At 65.9% G+C, this 21,174-nt stretch overlaps 4 protein-coding genes across 4 annotated transcripts; all 4 read right to left on the bottom strand.

Moving 5' to 3' along the window:
* Positions 1–106: 106 nt before the first annotated feature.
* On the bottom strand, positions 107–5,102 carry CHLRE_15g638050v5 (uncharacterized protein). Its single transcript, XM_043070577.1, has 2 exons — positions 3,742–5,102; positions 107–3,462 (listed from the first exon to the last, which is right to left on the bottom strand). The coding sequence occupies exons 1-2, from the start codon at positions 4,510–4,512 to the stop codon at positions 1,345–1,347; spliced, it is 2,889 nt and encodes a 962-aa protein (XP_042916511.1). The 5' UTR covers positions 4,513–5,102; the 3' UTR covers positions 107–1,344.
* Positions 5,103–5,151: 49 nt separating this feature from the next.
* On the bottom strand, positions 5,152–9,452 carry CHLRE_15g638100v5 (uncharacterized protein). The gene is made up of 4 exons (XM_043070578.1): positions 9,166–9,452; positions 8,668–9,047; positions 6,026–8,366; positions 5,152–5,718 (listed from the first exon to the last, which is right to left on the bottom strand). Exons 1-3 carry the CDS (start codon positions 9,215–9,217, stop codon positions 6,078–6,080), a joined length of 2,721 nt encoding a protein of 906 aa, XP_042916510.1. The 5' UTR covers positions 9,218–9,452; the 3' UTR covers positions 5,152–5,718; positions 6,026–6,077.
* Positions 9,453–9,948: 496 nt separating this feature from the next.
* Positions 9,949–14,412, bottom strand: CHLRE_15g638150v5 (uncharacterized protein). The gene is made up of 2 exons (XM_043070580.1): positions 13,497–14,412; positions 9,949–13,194 (listed from the first exon to the last, which is right to left on the bottom strand). The coding sequence occupies exons 1-2, from the start codon at positions 14,256–14,258 to the stop codon at positions 10,903–10,905; spliced, it is 3,054 nt and encodes a 1,017-aa protein (XP_042916509.1). The 5' UTR covers positions 14,259–14,412; the 3' UTR covers positions 9,949–10,902.
* Positions 14,413–15,123: 711 nt separating this feature from the next.
* CHLRE_15g638304v5 (uncharacterized protein) lies at positions 15,124–21,162 on the bottom strand. The gene is made up of 4 exons (XM_043070583.1): positions 20,316–21,162; positions 17,611–19,960; positions 16,660–17,305; positions 15,124–15,900 (listed from the first exon to the last, which is right to left on the bottom strand). The coding sequence occupies exons 1-2, from the start codon at positions 21,051–21,053 to the stop codon at positions 17,663–17,665; spliced, it is 3,036 nt and encodes a 1,011-aa protein (XP_042916508.1). The 5' UTR covers positions 21,054–21,162; the 3' UTR covers positions 15,124–15,900; positions 16,660–17,305; positions 17,611–17,662.
* Positions 21,163–21,174: the final 12 nt, after the last annotated feature.

Here is a 21,174-nt window from a genome sequence, read left to right as displayed (position 1 = left end):
GTGCGGGAAGGCTAAGGGTGTGTGGGGAATGTGCAGGCTGATTATAGGCCCGTGCGGAGGTGAGGTAGAGGTGCGCGAGTCATTCGCTCCCTTGTCAATCTAGGTGACAATCCTCTTGTTACACCACGGTAGGTGACCCAGCCAAACGACCGCTCCTGTGTGCAAGCAGGCATCGAGGCCGCCGCTCGCCTCCACAGTCCCCCCCCGCATACGTCACCTCATTGCCATCCTACGCACAAACCACCTTTACACCTTACCTCACACACCTGCTCACAATTATGGCAAGCCCAAGGCCTCCGCACGCGCCCCAGAGACCAGAGCGTCGTCTGTGTGTCTGCCGACGTGTCGACACCCGCCAAAGACCCACACGCCACAGCCCCTCTCACAACCTCTATCACAGCACAGGCTCTGCTACAGTCTCCGCAATGACCCAACCTCGTTCTCCCTTCAACTTGCTATGCGCGCACACGCCCGGTTCACCAACTCATTCCGAAGCAAGTCATCACGCCGACTCAATTTCAACGCCTGCTGCTCCTCTGCCCTCCTCGTCCGCCACGCTCTGCCCGGTCGCTCCTCCACGCGCCCGCCTCCACGTGTGTGTTCATGGCAGCAGCAGCACCGGGCACGAAACAAACTCCGCCTACTGCGCGTTGGGGGGCCACGTGTATGGGCGTGCGGGTGCGGGTAGGTGCGCGGTCAGGGCAGGATGGTTGGAAAGGTACTTGATGCCGACGGATCTCATGCTACAGATGCCTCCAGCCCATTGTTACCCCCACAATAATGATGATGATGATGATGATGCTGTTCGTGCGTGCGCGCCCTGCCCAGGCGCCCGGCCGCCCGGGCACTGCCCCATTCAGGCAGGCAGGCAGGCAGACAAAAGGTGCCACTGCCGCAGCCGCTTCCACAGCGCCCTGGGCTGGGGCCATAAAAGTGACCAAACCCATCCCCCACGCGCTGGAGCTGGAGCTGGAGCTCGAGCTGGAGCCAGTAGCTGGTCGACATCGTCGGTAACGCTTCATGTTCCGCAAGATGGTCTACCGTCTACCACTTCCTTAACTAATCATGAATGTAACCCCCATCCCCCATCACCCTAGCCTGAACCCACACGGGTGGGACGCCACGCCAGCTGCCCTTACACATCCACCCATGGGGGCGTGCTAAGCAGCAGCAGCAGCAGCCGCAGCCGCGTGTGCGTTTGCAGAGGCCGCTCGCTTCCTTGTGTTAGTTCTGCGGCGGCGGCCGTGTCTGCTGCTGCTGTGGCCGCGGCTCGTTTGCAGCAGGCCTGCGGCGTCTGCCCACAGCAGCGGCCACAGCTTCCGGCTCCGGCCTCGTCGGCTGCTGTCACTGCTGTCGCTGTCGCTGTTGCTGCCTAGGAGCAGGTGCCACGTCGGCACCCGCGGCGGCAGGCCGAAGGCCGCCACTTGTCGCAACCTCCGGCACCGCCTCCGCCGGACCCGCACCTGAGGCTGACGGTGTGTCGCAGGTGGCGTCGTGCTGCAGGTCCTGCTTTCGCGCCGTCCTGCGGACAACGAGGATGCGCCTCTCCTGGCTGCTGACAGCGGTGGTGCTGGTGCTGGTGGTGGTGCCGGCAGTGTCCGGCTGCGGCCGAGTCGTCCGCTGCTGCTGGCGGCGAGGGGCGGCAGCGATGCCTTCCCCTGCCGCTGCTCCTCCTGACGAAGCGCCCGATAGCAGATCCTGCAGCCGCCGCAGCAGGTAGGCCTCCTGAGCGGAAGGCGTCCTCAGACTGTACCACTCCCAGTACGGCGCACACACCAGGCCGCCCTCTCCTAGCGTCCGCCGTAGCTGCCGGTTGCGCAGCGCCGTGGAACCGTCTACCGCGGACGGGTTGTCCTTGCGGTTGGTGAGAAAGTGGTCCGGCCCGTCCACCTCAATGGCCACTCTGCGCCCATCGCTCCAGTCCGCCACAATATCCACACGCCCCAGCACGCCCTCCACCACCACCTCTGTCTGCATTAAAACGATGGGCAGGCGACCCTTCTGCAGCAGTCGCTGAAGCGCCTCCGCCACCTGCTCCTGCAGTCTGCTGGTGTTTGACTCAGTCGCCCGTTTGGCAGCTACCGCCGCCTCCATCGTGGCTAGCAGGTCGGGGCTGCGGGCAAGAGCCTCCGCCACCTCACCGCCCAACTCCTGTCGCGCCTGCCAGAGCTGACGCAACTCCTCGGTCTGAAAGCCCTGACGGCGCCGCGCGGCCTCACGGGCAAGCGCCGGGGCAAGCGCGGCTGCAGCCGGGCTAGCAGGGCCACCGCCGCCTGCCAGCACCGCTAGCGCCCACAGGCTGTTGCAAAGCTCCTGTGCAGTAAGCGACTCCGGGCCTTGCCGCAGCAGCTCGCCCAGCCGGCCGCACACCGCCGCCTCCAAGCCGGCGTGACGCAGCTGCAGCACCGCCAGCGCCCAGAGCGTGTTTGCACACTCCTGTACATTGCCTCGCTGCATTGCCGCCGCGGCGCCTGCGTCAAGCAGCGCGGGCGGCGGCTGATGGCGCACCAACGCAAGCGCGTACAGCAGGTTGGCCCAATACTGCGGCTTGGCGCTGGCCATGACCCCGGGCCGCTGAGCTGCTGCCACCGCGGCCGCGTACCAGGGGCTCTGCTCCATGGCTTTCGGCGTTGCACCGGCCCCATACCCCATCTTGGCCAGGGCCCAGGCCGAGTTGCTGAGCGCTTGCGGGTTGAAGCCGGCAAAGTTCCGCCGCACTCCCTCCGCTGCTACTGCAGCGGCAAGCAGCTCGGACTGCTTGCCTCCCAGCTGCAGACCCTCCAGCGCCAGCAGGATGTTGGACAGGTGCTGCGGAATGAACACTGCAGCTTCCGTCGGTGTCCGGAGCCGCCGCAGCGCCGCACCGTACAGCGTCTCCAGCACAGCCCGAAACGCCGGTCCGGTGCAGCCAAGGACCTCTAGGGCCCACAGGTTGTTGGCCACATCTTGCGCATTCATGTCCCGGGCAAGGGCTGCAGTCGCCTCCGCCAGCGGCAGCAGAAGGTATGAGTCTCGGTATCCCAGCTTGGCGCACGCCCACAGGGTGTTGGAAAGCTCCTGCGGCTTAAAGCCGTGCCCCAGCGCCCCACGCCACCGCGAGGCCACAGCGTTCGCCAGTGCGATCAGATGCGGCGATGAGGTGGGGTCCCAGCCCGAGCCCCGCCGCTGCTGATCCTCCCGCAGCTTGCCCAGGGCATACAGCGCGTTTGCCAGGTTCTGAGGAGTTGCAGTCTCCAGCAACACTGGGTCCACAAGCCGCTGCAGCAGCGCCGACGCCAGCTGTGACTCCACACGCCCGTCGCTGGCAGCCCCGGCCTTTGCCAGCGCCAACAGCGGAAGGCTGCAGCTGGCCGGCTGGCGGATGCGCGGCACGAGCGGAAGAAGAGCAGGCGCAAGGGCCGCAATGATGCCGGCACGGGCCGCGGCTGTGGCGGCGGGCCCGCCGGCGTGTGCTGACTCCAGCTGCAGGGGAGGGAGGGGGCCGGTGGGAAAGGACGATGCCCCGATCACTCGATGGGGCGGACAGATGCAAGCTTGGATCAGCCCCATCGTCATCATGCAGCGCGTCCCTAAGCACTACCGCTGTGCTACGTGCTAAGGAGGTGCATGTGTTGTTGGCGTTGCCAGTCCTCGCACTGCGATCATGAAGGCCCGCACGTGCTTGCAGGCAAGCCCGACCCCTGCCCCTGCTCCTCCTACTGTTGATGCCCGCTAGACAGGACGCCTAGCCTAACCTCTCACCTTGCCACACAGATTGAAGGCAGCTGACATGGTGCTCACGTCTTGCCGCTCGCACCACACCGCCAGCCGCTGATCAATGACTCCTTGCAGCTGCTCCAGAGTCCGACACACGGTCATGTCATCCGCGGGGTCACGCGCCCTTCCGCCGCCGCCACTCCTGTCACCGGCACTCATGCTACCTCCACCACCCGTCCTGCCGTCAGCCCAATGGCCTCCGCCTGCCCAACCCCTGCCTGCCCTTCCCCCACCGTCACTGCTACTGCGGCTGCCGCTGATGCCGCCATGTCCGCTGCTGCTGTTGTCACTGCCCCTGCCACTGCTGCTGCCACTGCCGTACCTCCCCGCAGCCGCCAGCACCTGATGCTGCGCGCGCCGCCCCGGCTGCAGGCGACAGCTGCGCGCCCCAGCTGCTGCAGGTGCGCCAGTGGCGGGCGCTGGTGCGGCTTGACGGGCCCAGGCGGCTAGCGGCAGTAGCTGCCGCAGACCGCCGCCAGCCCCTGTGACAGCAGATGCGGCGGTGGCAAGGCAGGGGCCGCCGCCGCTGAGCACTGCCGCCGCCGGGCCGCTGGTTGCGGAGCTGCACGCCAGGCCGCGGGCCACACCGCCGGCGGTCGCCGGGGGGTGGAGGCGCCCGGCGGCGCGAGGCTGGGTCAGCGGTATGCCGCATGGCCGCAGAGTAAGCCCCGTGTGTGCTGATGCTGGAGCACTAGTATAGCTACTGCCTAAGCCATGTCCACTCGCTGCGGCGCTGGCGCGTGCGAACTGTAACATTATAGTCTCTGGCAGGGGCCCACAGTTCCTCGCGCTAATCAAGTGCTATCTGATACTATACACTGTAGTAGTCACAATGATCGGACTAAAGGAACAACGGGCCAGTTCGGTGCGCGGGGAAGCGAAGCGTGCATGACATCAACTCTATCTGTTACGGATTAACAAGGGTGAACGGGTATTTTGTTTTGTTTAGCGATGTACGAGCTGACGAATACAGCCGTGAGATTGAATTCGCTGTTCGGCTCGCCAGCATGCGACCTTGCTCCCGGCCGACAGCCCCGATGGTGCCCCTGTCTGTCAGTGCCGCTCATTCCTCATTGCGGACGTTCGCGACAGCCCCGAGGGACGCCCTCGTCCGAGCAGACAACAGCCCAACAGCAGCCACGGCCACAGCCGCACCAGCATTAACAGGGGAGCCAGGGCAGCTTCTGGTTCCAGATCCTCCGCTCTATCTGGGGGCGGCGCGTGGGTGCGGGTGTTTGTGGAAGCAGGGCGTGGGCTTGGGGCGTGGGCTTGGCGCGTGAGTGAGACGTGTGCGGGAAGGCTTAGGATGTGTGGGGACCGTGCACGCTGATTATAGGCCCGTGCGGAGGTGAGGTAGAGGTGCGCGAGTCATTCGCTCCCTTGTCAATCTAGGTGACAATCCTCTTGTTACACCAGCACGGTAGGTGGCCCGGCCAAACGACCGCTCCTGTATGCAAGCAGGAATCGAGGCCGCCGCCCGCCGCCGCAGTCCCCCCCCGCATACGTCACCTCATTGCCATCCTACGCACAGACCACCTTACCTCACACACCTGCTCACAATTATGGCAAGCCCAAGGCTTCCGCACGCGCCCTACAGACCAGAGCGTCGTCTGTGTTTGTGTCTGCCGACGTGTCGACACCCGCCAAAGACCCACAAGCCACAGCCCCTCTCACAACCTCTACCACAGCACAGCCTCTGCTACAGTCTCCGCAATGACCCAACCTCGTTCTTCCTTCAACTTGCTATGCGCGCACACGCCCGGTTCACCAAGCGACAATTGGAGCCCAAGCCCCACCCAACTCATTCCTATGCAAGTCATCACGCCGACTCAATTCTCAACGCCTGCTCCTCCTATGTCCGCCTCGTTGGCTATGCTTTGCCACCTGCATGCTCCTCCACGCCCGCCTCAACGTGTGTGTTTATGGCAGCAGCAGCACCGGGCACAACACAAACTCCGCCAACTGTGCGTAGGGGGCCCGCATGCGTGAGGGTGCGGGTAGGTGCGGGGTCAGGGCAGGATGGTTGGAAGGGTAATTGATGCGGACGGACTTCATGCTACAGTTGCCTCCAGCCCATTGTTACCCCCACGATGATGCTGATGCTGTTCGTGCGTGCACGCCCTGCCCAGGCGCCCGGCCGCCCGGCCGCTGCCCCATGCAGGCAGGAAGGCAGGCAGACAGGCAGAGAGGCGCCACAGCCGCAGCCGCTTCCACAGCGCCCTACCCGGGCCCACCAAACCCATCACCCATCCCCCTAGCATGAACCCACACGGGTGGGACGCCGCGCCAGCCGCCCCTGCAAATCCACCCAAGGGGGCTTGCTAAGCAGCTGCAGCAGCCGCGTGTGCGTTCGAAGCAGCCGCTCGCTTCCTTGTGTTCTGCGGCGGCGGCCGTGTCTGCTGCTGCTGTGGCTGCGGGTCCTTCGCAGCAGGCCTGCGGCGTCTGCCCACAGCAGCGGCCACAGCTTCCGGCTCCGGCCTCGACGGCTGCTGCAGCTGTCGCTGTCGCTGTTGCTGCTGCTGCCCAGGAGCCCATGCCACGTCGGCACCCGCGGCGGCAGGCCGAGGGCCGCCACTTGTCGCAACCTCCGCCACCGCCTCCGCCGGACCCGCACCTGAGGCTGACGGTGCGTCGCAGGTGGCGTCGTGCTGCAGGTCCTGCTTTGGCGCCTTCCTGCGGACAACGAGGATGCGCCTCGTCTGGCTGCTGACAGCGGTGGTGGTGGCGGTGGTGGTGGTGCCGGCAGTGTCCGGCTGCGGCTGAGTCGTCCGCTGCTGCTTGCGGCGAGGGGCGGCCGCGCTGCCTTCCCCTCCTGCTGCTGCTCCTGAAGGAGCGCCCGATAGCAGATCCTGCAGCCGCTGCAGCAGGTAGGCCTCCTGAAAGGAAGGAGTCTGCCGCTCGTCCCACTCCCAGTACGGCACACACACCAGGCCGCCCTCCCCAAACGCCCGCCGCAGCTGCCGGTTACGCAGGGCCGTGGACCCGATAACCGCGGACGGGTCGTCCTTGCGGTTGGTGAGAAAGTGGTCCGGCCCGTCCACCTCAATGGCCAATCTGCGCCCATCGCTCCAGTCCGCCACAATGTCCACACGCCCCAGCACGCCCTCCGCCACCACCTCTGTCTGCACCAAAACGATGGGCAGGCGGCCCTTCTGCAGCAGTCGTCGAAGCGCCTCTGCCACCTGCTCCTGCGTACGGCTGGTGTTCAATCCCGTCGCCCGTTCGGCAGCTACCGCCGCCTCCATCGCGGCTAGCAGGTCGGGGCTGCGGGCAAGCGCCTCCGCCACCTCGCCGCCCAACTGCTGTCGCGCCTGCCAGAGCTGCCTCAAGCCGTCTCCATTGAGCTCCTCACGCCATCGCACGGCCTCACGGGCAAGCGCTGGGGCCAGCGCAGCTGCAGCCGGGGTAGCAGGGCCACCGCCGCCTGCCAGCACCGCCAGCGCCCACAGGCTGTTGCAAAGGTTCTGTTCAGCAAGCGACTCCGGGCCTAGCCGCAGCAGCTCGCCCAGCCGGCCGCACACCGCCGCCTCCAAGCCGGCGTGACGCAGCTGCAGCACCGCCAGCGCCCAGAGCGTGTTTGCACAGTCCTGTGCATTGCCTCGCTGCATCGCCGCCACGGCGCCTGCGTCAAGCAGCGCTGGTGGCGGCTGGTGGCGCACCAACGCAAGCGCGTACAGCAGGTTGGCCCAGGCCTGCGGCTTGGCGCCGGCCATGACCCCGGGCCGCTGAGCTGCGGCCGCCACAGCCGCGTACCAGGGGCTCTGCTTCATGGCTTGCGACGTTGCACCGGCCCCATACCCCATCTTGGCCAGGGCCCACGCCGAGTTGCTGAGCTCCTGTGGGTTACAGCCGGCAAAGCCCCGCCGCATGGCCTCCACTGCTACTGCCGCCGCCAGCTGCTCAGACTGCGTGCCTCCCAGCTGCAGCCCCTCCAGCGCCAGCAGGATGTTGGACAGGCCCTGCGGCTTGAACGCTGCAGTTTCCTTCGGTGTCTGGAATCGCCGGAGAGCCGCACCACACAGCGCCTCTAGCACTGCCCGAAACTCCGGTCCGGTGCAGCCAAGGACCTCTAGGGCCCACAGGTTGTTGGCCACATCTTGCGCATTCATGTCCCGGGCAAGGGCTGCAGTCGCCTCCGCCAGCGGCAACAGAAGGTATGAGTCTCGGTATCCCAGCTTGGCGCACGCCCACAGGGTGTTGGAAACATGCTGCGGCTCGAAGCCATGTCCCAGCGCCCCACGCAGCCGCGAGGCCACTGCGCCCGCCAGTGCGATCAGATGCGGCGATGAGGTGGGGTCCCAGCCCGAGCCCCGCTGCTGCTGGTCCTCCCGCAGCTTGCCCAGGGCATACAGCGCGTTCGACAGCTCTTGCGGCTTCGCCATCCCCAGCAACACTGGATTCACAAGCCGCTGCAGCAGCGCCGGCGCCAGCTGTGACTCCACACGCCCGTCGCTGGCAGCCCCGGCCTTCGCCAGCGCCCACAGCGGAATGCTGCAGCTGGCCGGCTGGCGGATGCGCGGCACGAGCGGAAGGAGAGCAGGCGCAAGGGCCGCCATGATGCCGGCACGGGCCGCGGCTGTGGCAGCCGGCCCGGCGTGTGACGACTCCAGCTGCAGGGAAGGGATGGGGCCAAATGGCCAATGGGAAAGGACAACACGGTACCCCAATCATTCAATGTGGCGACGGTGAGAAGCAAGCTTAAAGCAGCCCCACCATCATTACGCAACGCGTCCCTAAGCATTACTGCGTGAGCTGTGCTATGTGCTAAGGAGGTGCGTGTGTTGTTGGTGTTGCCAGTCCTCGCACTGCGATCAGGAAGGCCCGCAATTGCTTGCAGGCAAGCCCGACCCCTGCCCCTGCCCCTCCTACTGTTGATGCCCGCTAGACAGGACGCCTAGCCTAACCTCTCACCTTGCCACACAGGTTGAAGGCAGCTGACATGGTCATTACGTCTTGCCGCTCGCACCACACCGCCAGCCGCTGATCAATGACTACTTGCAGCTCGTCCAGAGTCCGACACACGGTCATGTCATCCGCGGGGTCACGCGCCCTGCCGCCGCCGCCGCCGCCTGCCCTGCCCCTGCCTGCCCTTCCCCCACCGTCACTGCTACTGCGGCTGCCACTGCCGTACCTCCCCGCAGCCGCCAGCACCTGCTGCTGCGCGCGCCGCCCCGGCTGCAGGCGACAGCTGCGCGCCCCAGCTGCTGCAGGTGCGCCAGTGGCGGGCGCTGGTGCGGCTTGACGGGCCCAGGCGGCTAGCGGCAGTAGCTGCCGCAGACCGCCGCCAGCCCCTGTGACAGCAGGTGCGGCGGTGGCAAGGCAGGGGCCGCCGCCGCTGAGCACTGCCGCCGCCGGGCCGCTGGTTGCGGAGCTGCACGCCAGGCCGAGGGCCACACCGCCGGCGGTCGCCGAGGGGTGGAGGCGCCCGGCGGCGCGAGGCTGGGTCAGCGGTATGCCGCATGGCCGCAGAGTTAGCCCCGTGTGTGCTGATACTGGAGCACTAGTATGGCTACTGCCTAAGCCATGTCTACTCGCTGTGGCGCTGGCGCGTGCGAACTGTAACATTCTAGTCTTTGGCAGGGGCCCACAGTTCCTCGCGCTTGGTGCTATCTGTTACTATACACTGTAGCAGACACAATGATCGGACGAAAGGAACAACGGGCCAGTTCGGTGTGCGGGGAAGCGAAGCGTGCATGTCATCTCTATCTGTTACGGATTAACAAGGGTGAACGGGTATTTTGTTTAGCGATGTACGAGCTGACGAATACAGCCGTGAGATTGAATTCGCTGTTCGGCTCGCCAGCATGCGACCTTGCTCCCGGCCGACAGCCCCGATGGTGCCCCTGTCTGTCAGTGCCGCTCATTCCTCATTGCGGACGTTCGCGACAGCCCCGAGGGACGCCCTCGTCCGAGCAGACAACAGCCCAACAGCAGCCACGGCCACAGCCGCACCAGCATTAACAGGGGAGCCAGGGCAGCTTCTGGTTCCAGATCCTCCGCTCTATCTGGGGGCGGCGCGTGGGTGCGGGTGTTTGTGGAAGCAGGGCGTGGGCTTGGGGCGTGGGCTTGGCGCGTGAGTGAGACGTGTGCGGGAAGGCTAAGGATGTGTGGGGACCGTGCACGCTGATTATAGGCCCGTGCGGAGGTGAGGTAGAGGTGCGCGAGTCATTCGCTCCCTTGTCAATCTAGGTGACAATCCTCTTGTTACACCACGGTATACTCCGGAGGTGACCCCAGCCAAACGACCGCTCCTGTATGCAAGCAGGAATCGAGGCCGCCGCCCGCCGCCGCAGTCCCCCCCCGCATACGTCACCTCATTGCCATCCTACGCACAGACCACCTTACCTCACACACCTGCTCACAATTATGGCAAGCCCAAGGCCTCCGCACGCGCCCTAGAGACCAGAGCGTCGTCTGTGTCTGTGTCTGCCGACGCGTCGACACCCGCCAAAGACCCACAAGCCACAGCCCCTCTCACAACCTCTACCACACCACAGGCTCTGCTACAGTCTCCGCAATGACCCAACCTCGTTCTCCCTTCAACTTGCTATGCGCGCACACGCCCGGTGAAGAAAGCGACAATTGGAGCCCAAGCCCCACCCAACTCAAAACGATGCAAGTCATCACGCCGACCCAATTCTCAACGCCTGCTCCTCCTCCACCCGCCTTGTATGCCACGCCACGCCACACTCTGCCCGGTCGCTCCTCCACGCCCGCCTCCACGTGTTTGTTCATGGCAGCAGCAGCTACCGGGCACGACACAAACTCCGCCAACTGTGCGTAGGGGGCCCGCATGCGTGAGGGTGCGGGTAGGTGCGGGGTCAGGGCAGGATGGTTGGAAGGGTAATTGATGCGGACGGACTTCATGCTACAGTTGCCTCCAGCCCATTGTTACCCCTACAATGATGACGATGATGCTGTTCGCGCGTGCACGCCCTGCCCAGGTGCCCGGCCGCCCGGCCGCTGCCCCATGCAGGCAGGAAGGCAGGCAGGCAGCAGGCAGACAGGCAGAGAGGTGCCACTGCCGCAGCCGCTTCCACAGCGCCCTACCCGGGCCCACCAAACCCATCACCCATCCCCCTAGCATGAACCCACACGGGTGGGACGCCGCGCCAGCCGCCCCTGCAAATCCACCAAGGGGGCTTGCTAAGCAGCTGCAGCAGCCGCGTGTGCGTTTGCAGAGGCCGCTCGCTTCCTTGTGTTCTGCGGCGGCGGCCGTTCCTGCTGCTGCTGTGGCCGCGGCTCCTTCGCAGCAGGCCTGCGGCGCCTGCCCACAGCAGCGGCCACAGCTTCCGGCTCCGGCCTCGACGGCTGCTGCTGCTGCTGCAGCTGTCGCTGTCGCTGTTGCCGCCTAGGAGCAGATGCCACGTCGGCACCCGCGGCGGCAGGCCGAGAGCCGCCACTTGCCGTAACCTCCGCCACCGCCTCCGCCGGACCCGCACCTGAGGCTGACGGTGCGTCGAAGGTGGCGTCGTGCTGCAGGTCCTGCTTTGGAGCCTTTCTGCGGACAACGAGGATGCGCCTCGTCTGGCTGCTGCTGGCGGTGGTGCTGGCGGCGGTGCTGGTGCCGGCAGTGTCCGGCTGCAGCCGAGTCGTCCGCTGCTGCTTGCGGCGAGGGGCGGCCGCGCTGCCTTCCCCTCCTGCTGCTGCTCCTGAAGGAGCGCCCGATAGCAGATCCTGCAGCCGCTGCAGCAGGTAGGCCTCCTGAAAGGAAGGAGTCTGCCGGTCGTCCCATTCCCAGTACGGCACACATAGCAGCCCGCCCTCCCCAAACGCCCGCCGCAGCTGCCGGTTACGCAGGGCCGTGGACCCGATAACCGCGGACGGGTCATCCTTGCGGTTGGTGAGAAAGTGGTCCGGCCCGTCCACCTCAATGGCCAATCTGCGCCCATCGCTCCAGTCCGCCACAATGTCCACACGCCCCAGCACGCCCTCCGCCACCACCTCTGTCTGCACCAAAACGATGGGCAGGCGGCCCTTCTGCAGCAGTCGCCGAAGCGCCTCTGCCACCTGCTCCTGCGTACGGCTGGTGTTCGACTCAGTCGCCCGTTTGGCAGCTACCGCCGCCTCAATCGCGGCTAGCAGGTCGGGGCTGCGGGCAAGCGCCTCCGCCACCTCGCCGCCCAACTCCTGTCGCGCCTGCCAGAGCTGCCTCAAGCCGTCTCCATTGAGCTCCTCACGCCATCGCACGGCCTCACGGGCAAGCGCTGGGGCCAGCGCAGCTGCAGCCGGGGTAGCAGGGCCACCGCCGCCTGCCAGCACCGCCAGCGCCCACAGGCTGTTGCAAAGGTTCTGTGCAGCAAGCGACTCCGGCTCCAGACGCAGCAGTACGCCCAGCCGGCCGCACACGGCCGCCTCCAAGCCGGCGTGACGCAGCTGCAGCACCGCCAGCGCCCAGAGCGTGTTTGCACAGTCCTGTGCATTGCCTCGCTGCATCGCCGCCACGGCGCCTGCGTCAAGCAGCGCTGGTGGCGGCTGGTGGCGCACCAACGCAAGCGCGTACAGCAGGTTGGCCCAGGCCTGCGGCTTGGCGCCGGCCATGACCCCGGGCCGCTGAGCTGCGGCCGCCACAGCCGCGTACCAGGGGCTCTGCTTCATGGCTTGCGACGTTGCACCGGCCCCATACCCCATCTTGGCCAGGGCCCACGCCGAGTTGCTGAGCTCCTGTGGGTTACAGCCGGCAAAGCCCCGCCGCATGGCCTCCACTGCTACTGCCGCCGCCAGCTGCTCAGACTGCGTGCCTCCCAGCTGCAGCCCCTCCAGCGCCAGCAGGATGTTGGACAGGCCCTGCGGCTTGAACGCTGCAGTTTCCTTCGGTGTCTGGAGCCGCCGCAGCGCCGCACCGTACAGCGTCTCCAGCACAGCCCGAAACGCCGGTCCGGTGCAGCCAAGGACCTCTAGGGCCCACAGGTTGTTGGCCACATCTTGCGCATTCATGTCCCGGGCAAGGGCTGCAGTCGCCTCCGCCAGCGGCAGCAGAAGGTATGAGTCTCGGTATCCCAGCTTGGCGCACGCCCACAGGGTGTTGGAAAGCTCCTGCGGCTTAAAGCCGTGCCCTTCCGCCGCACGCAGCCGCGAGGCCACAGCGTTCGCCAGTGCGATCAGATGCGGCGATGAGGTGGGGTCCCAGCCCGAGCCCCGCCGCTGCTGATCCTCCCGCAGCTTGCCCAGGGCATACAGCGCGTTTGCCAGGTTCTGAGGAGTGGCACTGTCCAGCAACACTGGATTCACAAGCCGCTGCAGCAGCGCCGGTGCCAGCTGTGACTCCACACGCCCGTCGCTGGCAGCCCCAGCCTTCGCCAGTGCCCACAGCGGAATGCTGCAGCTGGCCGGCTGGCGGATGCGCGGCACGAGCGGAAGGAGAGCAGGCGCAAGGGCCGCACTGATGCCGGCACGGGCCGCGGCTGTGGCGGCCGGCCCGGCGTGTGACGACTCCAGCTGCAGGGCAGGGAGGGGGCCAAATGGCCAATGGGAAAGGACAACACGGTACCCCAATCATTCAATATGGCGGCGAGAAGTAAGCTTGAAGCAGCCCCACCGTCATCGTGCAACGCGTCCCTAAGCTCTACCGCGTGAGCTGCGCTACGAGCTCAGGAGGTGCGTGTGTTGTTGGTGTTGCCAGTCCTCGCACTGCGATCGATCAGGAAGGCCCGCAAGTGCTTGCAGGCAAGCCCGACCCCTGCCCCTGCCCCACCTACTGTTGATGCCCGCTAGACAGGACGCCTAGCCTAACCTCTCACCTTGCCACACAGGTTGAAGGCAGCTGACATGGTCATTACATCTTGCCGCTCTGACCACACCGCCAGCCGCTGATCAATGACTGCTGGCAGCTCCTCCAGAGTCCGACACACGGTCATGTCATCCGCGGGGTCACGCGCCCTGCCGCCGCCGCCGCCGCCCGTCCTGCCATCACCACCGCTACTCCTGCCACCGGCACCGCCCGTCCTGCCGCGGGCCCAGCGGCCTCCGCCTGCCCTGCCCCTGCCTGCCCTTTCCCCACCGTCACTGCTACTGCGGCTGCTGCTGCTCATGCCACTGCTCCTGTCAATGATGCCGCCACTGCCGTACCTCCCCGCAGCCACCAGCACCTGATGCTGCGCGCGCCGCCCCGGCTGCAGGAGACAGCTGCGCGCCCCGGCTGCTGCAGGTGCGGCAGTGGCGGGCGCTGGTGCGGCTTGACGGGCCCAGGCGGCTAGCGGCAGTAGCTGCCGCAGACCGCCGCCAGCCCCTGTGACAGCCGGGGCGGCGGTGGCAAGGCAGGGGCCGCCGCCGCTGAGCACTGCCGCCACCGGGCCGCTGGTTGCGGAGCTGCACGCCAGGCCGCGGGCCACACCGCGGGCGGTCGCCGAGGGGTGGAGGCGCCCGGCGGCGCGAGGCTGGGTCAGCGGTATGCCGCATGGCCGCAGAGTCAGCCCCGTGTGTGCTGATACTGGAGCACTAGTATGGCTACTGCCTAAGCCATGTCTACTCGCTGCGGCGCTGCCGCGCGCGAACTGTAACATTCTAGTCTCTGGCAGGGGCCCACAGTTCCTTGCGTTAATCAAGCGCTATCTGACAATATACACTGTAGTAGGCACAATGATCGGACCAATGGAACAACGGGCCAGTTCGGTGCGGGGGGACATGAAGCGTGCATGTCAACTCTATCTGTTACGGATAAACAGGGATGAACGGGTATTTTGTTTAGCGACGTACAAGCTGACGAATACAGCCGTGAGATTGAATTCGCTGTTCGGCTCGCCAGCATGCGACCTTTGCTCCCGGCCGACAGCCCCGATGGTGCCCCCGTCTGTCAGTGCCGCTCATTCCTCATTGCGGACGTTCGCGACAGCCCCGAGGGACGCCGTCGTCCGAGCAGGCACCACCCAGCAGCAGCCACGGCCACAGCCGCACCAGCATTAACAGGGGAGCCAGGGCAGCTTCTGGTTCCAGAGCCTCCGCTCTGGGGGCGGCGCGCGGGTGTGGAAGCAGGGCTTGGGCTTGGGGCGTTGGCTTGGCGCGTGAGTGAGACGTGTGCGGTGTGTGATGGGACAGTGGCAAGGCAGGTTGGTAAGGTCCCTTAGGGCGCAGCTAATTCCCATACCCAACAAATGGCAAACAGTTGGCAGAGGCAGGGCAAGAGTGCGCGGCTGGTCTAACGCCGGAGTTACTGTACCGACGAGTTGCTGGCTGGCTGGAAGTTTGCTGACGCGCATTCGATTGAGACGTGTGCGGGAAGGCTTAGGGTGTGTGGGGAACGTGCAGGCTGATTATAGGCCCGTGCGGAGGTGAGGTAGAGGTGCGCGAGTCATTCGCTCCCTTGTCAATCTAGGTGACAATCCTCTTGTTACACCACGGTAGGTGGCCCGCCAAACGACTGCTCCTGTATGAATGCGGATGTTACAGAGGGGACAGTCCCAGCACCCGAAGACGCCGAGCCATCACATGCTATCAGGGCCCAACATGACTCCACCAACCCCGACTTTGCTGCAAACCCTCCCGCGGGCAAAGTCCGTGTGACTCCGCGCACAGTGAGTCCTAGCCAAGCCTCAACCCGCCAGAGCCCCACCGCTGTGCCTCAACGTCACAAGCCTAGGCACAGAAGTGCCGGGAAACGTCTAGGCCGCAGGACACACGCACAGCGCACGCACTAACCAGGGCGCAAGCGTCCAGGTACTAGAACGGTCGTCCACGCGTGCATCCTGCCCACACACAAAGCCACCAACCACGCACAACCTCTCACGGCGAGGGAGGCGGGGAATCAGCGTCATACGGCAAGCGCAAAATCATGCCGTCACCAACAGCCCGAGAGATGAAAGGATGCGCAGACGGCACAGTGTCCCAACCCTTCGGCCGGATACCCAAACTCACAAACGTCTGGAGACGACCCCAGAAATCAGCTACGACGGCAAGTCCAACGCTCAGCACCCGGGCCGACGGCAGCTTCGCTCGCGCCGCCAGCCCGGCCATAACCATACGCTGCCGACCAAAGTCCAGGGCAGACATAGCAGCGAGACACACCACATCCCACACAGGTGGCGCAAGCCCATCAGGAGAGAAGGCACTTAGAGCATCCTCTGGCACGAAACCCATAGCCATCCCCATGTTTTCCCGCAGTGACAGCGCAACAGTGCAGTCCCAAAACCAGTGACGCCGGTCCCCATCCTGCATGTCAACCCCACACGCCCAACACGGGTCAACAGCAACGCCTCGCGCCCGCTCGCTAGCATGCCGTGGAAACGCCCAGCAAGCGTTGGCGGCCACACGCCACAGTGCTTCCTTATGATGATTCTCCCATTTCAGCGACCACAAGCGGGCCAAGGTGCACACGAAGGCCCCCGCCGCCAGGGCAGCCCCCACCCCCGACACACCCGCATCGCACACATACTGCAAATGCTTAGCCTTCAGGGCGGCTAACTGTGGAGCCATTTGTAGCACGGTCCCCGCCTTCACCGTGTAGGCAGTGAGCAGGATGGGCGGCCCCCCTGTGTGCAAGCAGGCATCTCTATCTGTTACGGATTAACAAGGGTGAACGGGTATTTTGTTTTGTTTAGCGATATACAAGCTGACGAATACAGCCGTGAGATTGAATTCGCTGTTCGGCTCGGCAGCATGCGACCTTTGCTCCCGGCCGACAGCCCCGATGGTGCCCCCGTCTGTCAGTGCCGCTCGTTCCTCATTGCGAACGTTCGCGACAGCCCCGAGGGACGCCGTCGTCCGAGCAGGCACAGCCCAGCAGCAGCCACGGCCACAGCCGCACCAGCATTAACAGGGGAGCCAGGGCAGCTTCTGGTTCCAGATCCTCCGCTCTATCTGGGGGCGGCGCGCGGGTGGGGGTGTTTGTGGAAGCAGGGCTTGGGCTTGGGGCGTGGGCTTGGCGCGTGAGTGAGACGTGTGCGGGAAGGCGTAGGGTGTCTGGGGAACGTGCAGGCTGATTATAGGCCCGTGCGGAGGTGAGGTAGAGGTGCGCGAGTCATTCGCTCCCTTGCCAATCTAGGTGACAATCCTCTTGTTACACCAGCACGGTAGGTGCCCCGCCAAACGACCGCTCCTGTATGCAAGCAGGAATCGAGGCCGCCGCCCGCCGCCGCAGTCCCCCCCCCCGCATACGTCACCTCATTGCCATCCTACGCACAAACCACCTCACCTCACACACCTGCTGCTCACAAATATGGCAAGCCCAAGGCCTCCTCACAGGCCCTAGAGACCAGAGCGTCGTGTGTCTGCTGCCGACGCGTCGACACCCGCCATAGACCCACAAGTCGCAGACCCGCAAGTCACAGCTTCTATCACACCACAGGCTCTGCTACAGTCTCCGCAATGACCACACCTCGTTCTTCCTTCAACTTGCTATGCGCGCACACGCCCGGTGAAGAAAGCGACAATTGGAGCCCAAGCCCCATCCAACTCATTCCGATGCAAGTCATCACGCCGACTCAATTCTCAACGCCTGCTCCTCCTCTGTCCGCCTCGTCCGCCACGCTCTGCCGACTGCATGCTCCTCCACGCCCGCCTCCACGTGTGTGTTTATGGCAGCAGCAAGCACCGGGCACGACACGAACTCCGCCAACTGCGTGTAGGGGGGCCACGTGTATGGGGATGCGGGTAGGTGCGCGGTCAGGGCAGAATGTATGGTTGGAAGGGTAATTGATGCGGACGGACTTGATGCTACAGATGCCTCCAGCCCATTGTTACCCCCACAATGATGATGATGATGCGCCTGTCCGTGCGTGCACGCCCTGCCCAGGCACCCAGCCGCCCGGCCGCTGCCCCATGCAGGCAGGCAGGCAGAGAGGCGCCACAGCCGCAGCCGCTTCCACAGCGCCCTACCCGGGCCCACCAAACCCATCACCCATCCCCCTAGCATGAACCCACACGGGTGGGACGCCGCGCCAGCCGCCCTTGCACATCCACTCATGGGGGCTTGCTAAGCAGCAGCCGCAGCAGCAGCCGCAGCCGCGTGTGCGTTTGCAGAGGCCGCTCGCTTCCTTGTGTTCTGCGGCGGCGGCCGTGTCTGCTGCTGCTGTGGCCGCGGCTCCTTCGCAGCAGGCCTGCGGCGTCTGCCCACAGCAGCGGCCACAGCTTCCGGCTCCGGCCTCGTCGGCTGCTGCTGCAGCTGCCGCTGTCGCTGTTGCCGCCTAGGAGCAGATGCCACGTCGGCACCCGCGGTGGCAGGCCGAGGGCCGCCACTTGTCGCAACCTCCGCCACCGCCTCCGCCGGACCCGCACCTGAGGCTGACGGTGCGTCGCAGGTGGCGTCGTGCTGCAGGTCCTGCTTTGGAGCCTTTCTGCGGACAACGAGGATGCGTCTTTTCTGGCTGCTGCTGGCGGTGGTGGTGGCGGTGGTGGTGGTGCCGGCAGTGTCTGGCTGCGGCTGAGTCGTCCGCTGCTGCTTGCGGCGAGGGGCGGCCGCGCTGCCTTCCCCTCCTGCTGCTGCTCCTGAAGGAGCGCCCGATAGCAGATCCTGCAGCTGCTGCAGCAGGTAGGCCTCCTGAAAGGAAGGCGTCTTCCGGCCGCACCAATCCCAGTACGGCACACATAGCAGCCCGCCCTCCCCAAACGCCCGCCGCAGCTGCCGGTTACGCAGGGCCGTAGAACCGTCTACCGCAGACGGGTCGTCCTTCCGGTTGGTGAGGAAGTGGTCCGGCCCGTCCACCTCAATGGCCACTCTCCGCCCGTCGCTCCAGTCCGCCACAATATCCACACGCCCCAGCACGCCCTCCACCACCACCTCCGTCCGCACCGAAACGATGGGCAGGCGACCCTTCTGCAGCAGTCGCTGAAGCGCCTCCGCCACCTGCTCCTGCAGTCTGCTGGTGTTCAATCCCGTCGCCCGTTCGGCAGCTACCGCCGCCTCCATCGCGGCTAGCAGGTCGGGGCTGCGGGCAAGCGCCTCCGCCACCTCGCCGCCCAACTCCTGTCGCGCCTGCCAGAGCTGCAGTAGCCCCTCGGTCTGAAACTCCTGCCGGCGCCGCACGGCCTCACGGGCAAGCGCCGGGGCCAGAGCAGATGCAGCCGGGCTAGCAGGGCCACCGCCGCCTGCCAGCACCGCTACCGCCCACAGGCTGTTGCAAAGGTCCTGTGCAACAAGCGACTCCGGGCCTTGCCGCAGCAGCTCACCCAGCCGGCCGCACACCGCCGCCTCCAAGCCTGCGTGCCGCAGCTGCAGCACCGCCAGCGCCCACAGCGTGTTTGCACATGCCTGTGCATTGCCTCGCTGCATCGCCGCCGCGGCGCCTGCGTCAAGCAGCGCGGGCGGCGGCTGGTGGCGCACCAACGCAAGCGCGTACAGCAGATTGGCCCAGGCCTGCGGCTTGGCGCCGGCCATGACCCCGGGCCGCTGAGCTGCGGCCACCGCGGCCGCGTACCAATGGCGCTGCTCCGCGGCGTGCAACGTTGCGCCGGCCCCATACCCCATCTTGGCCAGGGCCCACGCCGAGTTGCTGAGGTGCTGCGGTTTAAAGCCGGCAAAGCCCCGCCGCACGCACTCTGCTGCTACTGCAGCCGCCAGCAGCCTTGACTGCTTGCCTCGCAGCTTTAGCCCCTCCAGCGCCAGCAGGATGTTGGACAGGCCCTGCAGCTTGAATGCCTCAGCTTCCTTCGGTGCTCGGAGCCGCCGCAGCGCCGCACCGTACAGCGTCTCCAGCACTGCCCGAAACGCCGGTCCGGTGCAGCCCAAAGCCTCAAGCGCCCATAGGCTGTTGGCCAGCTCCTGCGCATTCATGTCCGGGGCAAGGGCTGCGGCCGCCTCCGCCAGCGGCAGCAGGATTGCTGAGTTTCGGTACCCCAGCTTGGCGCACGCCCACAGGCTGTTAGAAACGTTCTGGGCGGTGAAGCCGTGCCCCCTCGCCGCACGCAGCCGCGAGGCCACAGCGCCTGTCAGTGCGATCAGATGCGGCGATGAGGTGGGGTCCCAGCCCGAGCCCCGCTGCTGCTGGTCCTCCCGCAGCTTGCCCAGGGCATACAGCGCGTTTGCCAGGTTCTGAGGAGTGGCACTGTCCAGCAACACTGGATCCACCAGCCGCTGCAGCAGCGCCGGCGCCAGCTGTGACTCCACACGCCCGTCGCTGGCAGCCCCAGCCTTTGCCAGTGCCCACAGCGGAATGCTGCAGTCAACTGGCTTGCTGATGCGCGGCACGAGCGGAAGGAGAGCAGGCGCAAGGGCCGCAATGATGCCAGCACGGGCCGCGGCTGTGGCGGCCGGCCCGGCGCGTGCTGACTCCAGCTGCAGGGGAGGGGGGGCGGCAGGTGGAAAGGACGGTGCACCGATCACTCGATGGGGCGGAGAGAAGCAAGCTTGGATAAGCCCCACCGTCATTACGCAACGCGTCCCTAAGCACTACCGCGTGAGCTATGCTACGTGCTAAGGAGGTGCGTGTGTTGTTGGCGTTGCCAGTCCTGGCACCGCGATCAGGAAGGCCCGCACCTGCTTACAGGCAACCCCGACCACCTGCCCCTTCCCCTCCTCCTGTCGTAGCTAGTCCAACCTCTCACCTTGCCACAACGGCCGCCACAGAGCACACCTAGCCCACACCTCTCACCTTGCCACAACGCCCCAAGGCAGCTGACATGGCGCTTACGTCTTGCCGCTCGCACCACACCGCCAGCCGCTGATCAATGACTGCTTGCAAGTCCTCCAGAGTCCGACACACGGTCATGTCATCCGTGGGGTCACGCGCCCTGCCGCCGCCTCCGCCACCATTGCCGCCCGTCCTGCCACTGCCACGCCCGCCGCCGCTGCTTCTGCCGTTGCCGCCGTCGCCTTCGCCGCTGCTGCTGCTGCTGCTGCTGCTGCCGCTGCTGCCGCTGCTTGCACTGCCCGTGGTGCCGCTACCATGCATTACCCCAGCAGCCGCCACCTGTGGTTGCGCGTGCCAACCCAGCGGCGGCGGGAGGCTGCCGTACGCTGCCGCTGCTGCTGCCCCTGGGGTAAACATAGCAGGTGCGGCGGCGGCCGCAAGGCGGGGGCCGCCGCCACTGAGCCCTGCCGCTGCCGGGCCGCTAATTACGGAGCTGTATGATGTTGTGTACGCCAGATGAGAGGCCGGCAGCGGCAGCGGCAATTGAAGCAGGTCGCTGCTGTGGTCTGCTGCTGCCGGTGCCTCAGAGCCCGCTGCAGCAGCAGGGTGGCTGAGCCCTACGCAGCGGCTGCCGAGGGGCGCCGACCGAACAACACAACCATCTTCTGTTGTTGTCGTCAGGTGCTGGTGATGCTCCAGGCATCTGTTACGAATCGCCGATGAGAGGCTCCCCAGCGCCTGTCCACGCGCGCCCGTCGCCGAGGCGAGGATGAGCGCGCGTGAGAGCTGGGCCAGCATCGCGCTGCCCAGGTGTTTATTTTGTGTGTTGTCCAAGTGTCATTTGAATGCAAAGGTGGGACAGTGCTGGAAAATTTAACTCGTGCGACAGCCCAGTACAGCGGAGTATAATTATGTACAG

Source organism: Chlamydomonas reinhardtii, chromosome 15, assembly GCF_000002595.2.
Source record: "Chlamydomonas reinhardtii strain CC-503 cw92 mt+ chromosome 15, whole genome shotgun sequence".
Lineage (NCBI taxonomy): Eukaryota > Viridiplantae > Chlorophyta > Chlorophyceae > Chlamydomonadales > Chlamydomonadaceae > Chlamydomonas > Chlamydomonas reinhardtii.
The sequence above is the reverse complement of the archived record's forward strand: the minus strand, read 5'-3'. Positions and strand labels throughout refer to the sequence as shown.

Bases quoted from the DNA above. Each gene is read 5' to 3' on its own strand.
- CHLRE_15g638150v5 (XM_043070580.1), bottom strand. From the start codon at position 14,258: ATGTTACAGTTCGCGCGCGGCAGCGCCGCAGCGAGTAGACATGGCTTA. The intron at 13,195-13,496 runs GTGAGAGGTTAG...CCTGCCCTGCAG, and splicing joins CCTTCAACCTGTGTGGCAAG to CTGGAGTCGTCACACGCCGG.
- CHLRE_15g638050v5 (XM_043070577.1), bottom strand. From the start codon at position 4,512: ATGTTACAGTTCGCACGCGCCAGCGCCGCAGCGAGTGGACATGGCTTA. The intron at 3,463-3,741 runs GTGAGAGGTTAG...CCTCCCCTGCAG, and splicing joins CCTTCAATCTGTGTGGCAAG to CTGGAGTCAGCACACGCCGG.
- CHLRE_15g638100v5 (XM_043070578.1), bottom strand. From the start codon at position 9,217: ATGCGGCATACCGCTGACCCAGCCTCGCGCCGCCGGGCGCCTCCACCC. The intron at 9,048-9,165 runs GCGACCGCCGGC...CTGCTGTCACAG, and splicing joins CCGGGCGCCTCCACCCCTCG to GGGCTGGCGGCGGTCTGCGG. The intron at 8,367-8,667 runs GTGAGAGGTTAG...CCTTCCCTGCAG, and splicing joins CCTTCAACCTGTGTGGCAAG to CTGGAGTCGTCACACGCCGG.
- CHLRE_15g638304v5 (XM_043070583.1), bottom strand. From the start codon at position 21,053: ATGCTGGCCCAGCTCTCACGCGCGCTCATCCTCGCCTCGGCGACGGGC. The intron at 19,961-20,315 runs GTAAGCGCCATG...CCTCCCCTGCAG, and splicing joins TGTGGTGCGAGCGGCAAGAC to CTGGAGTCAGCACGCGCCGG.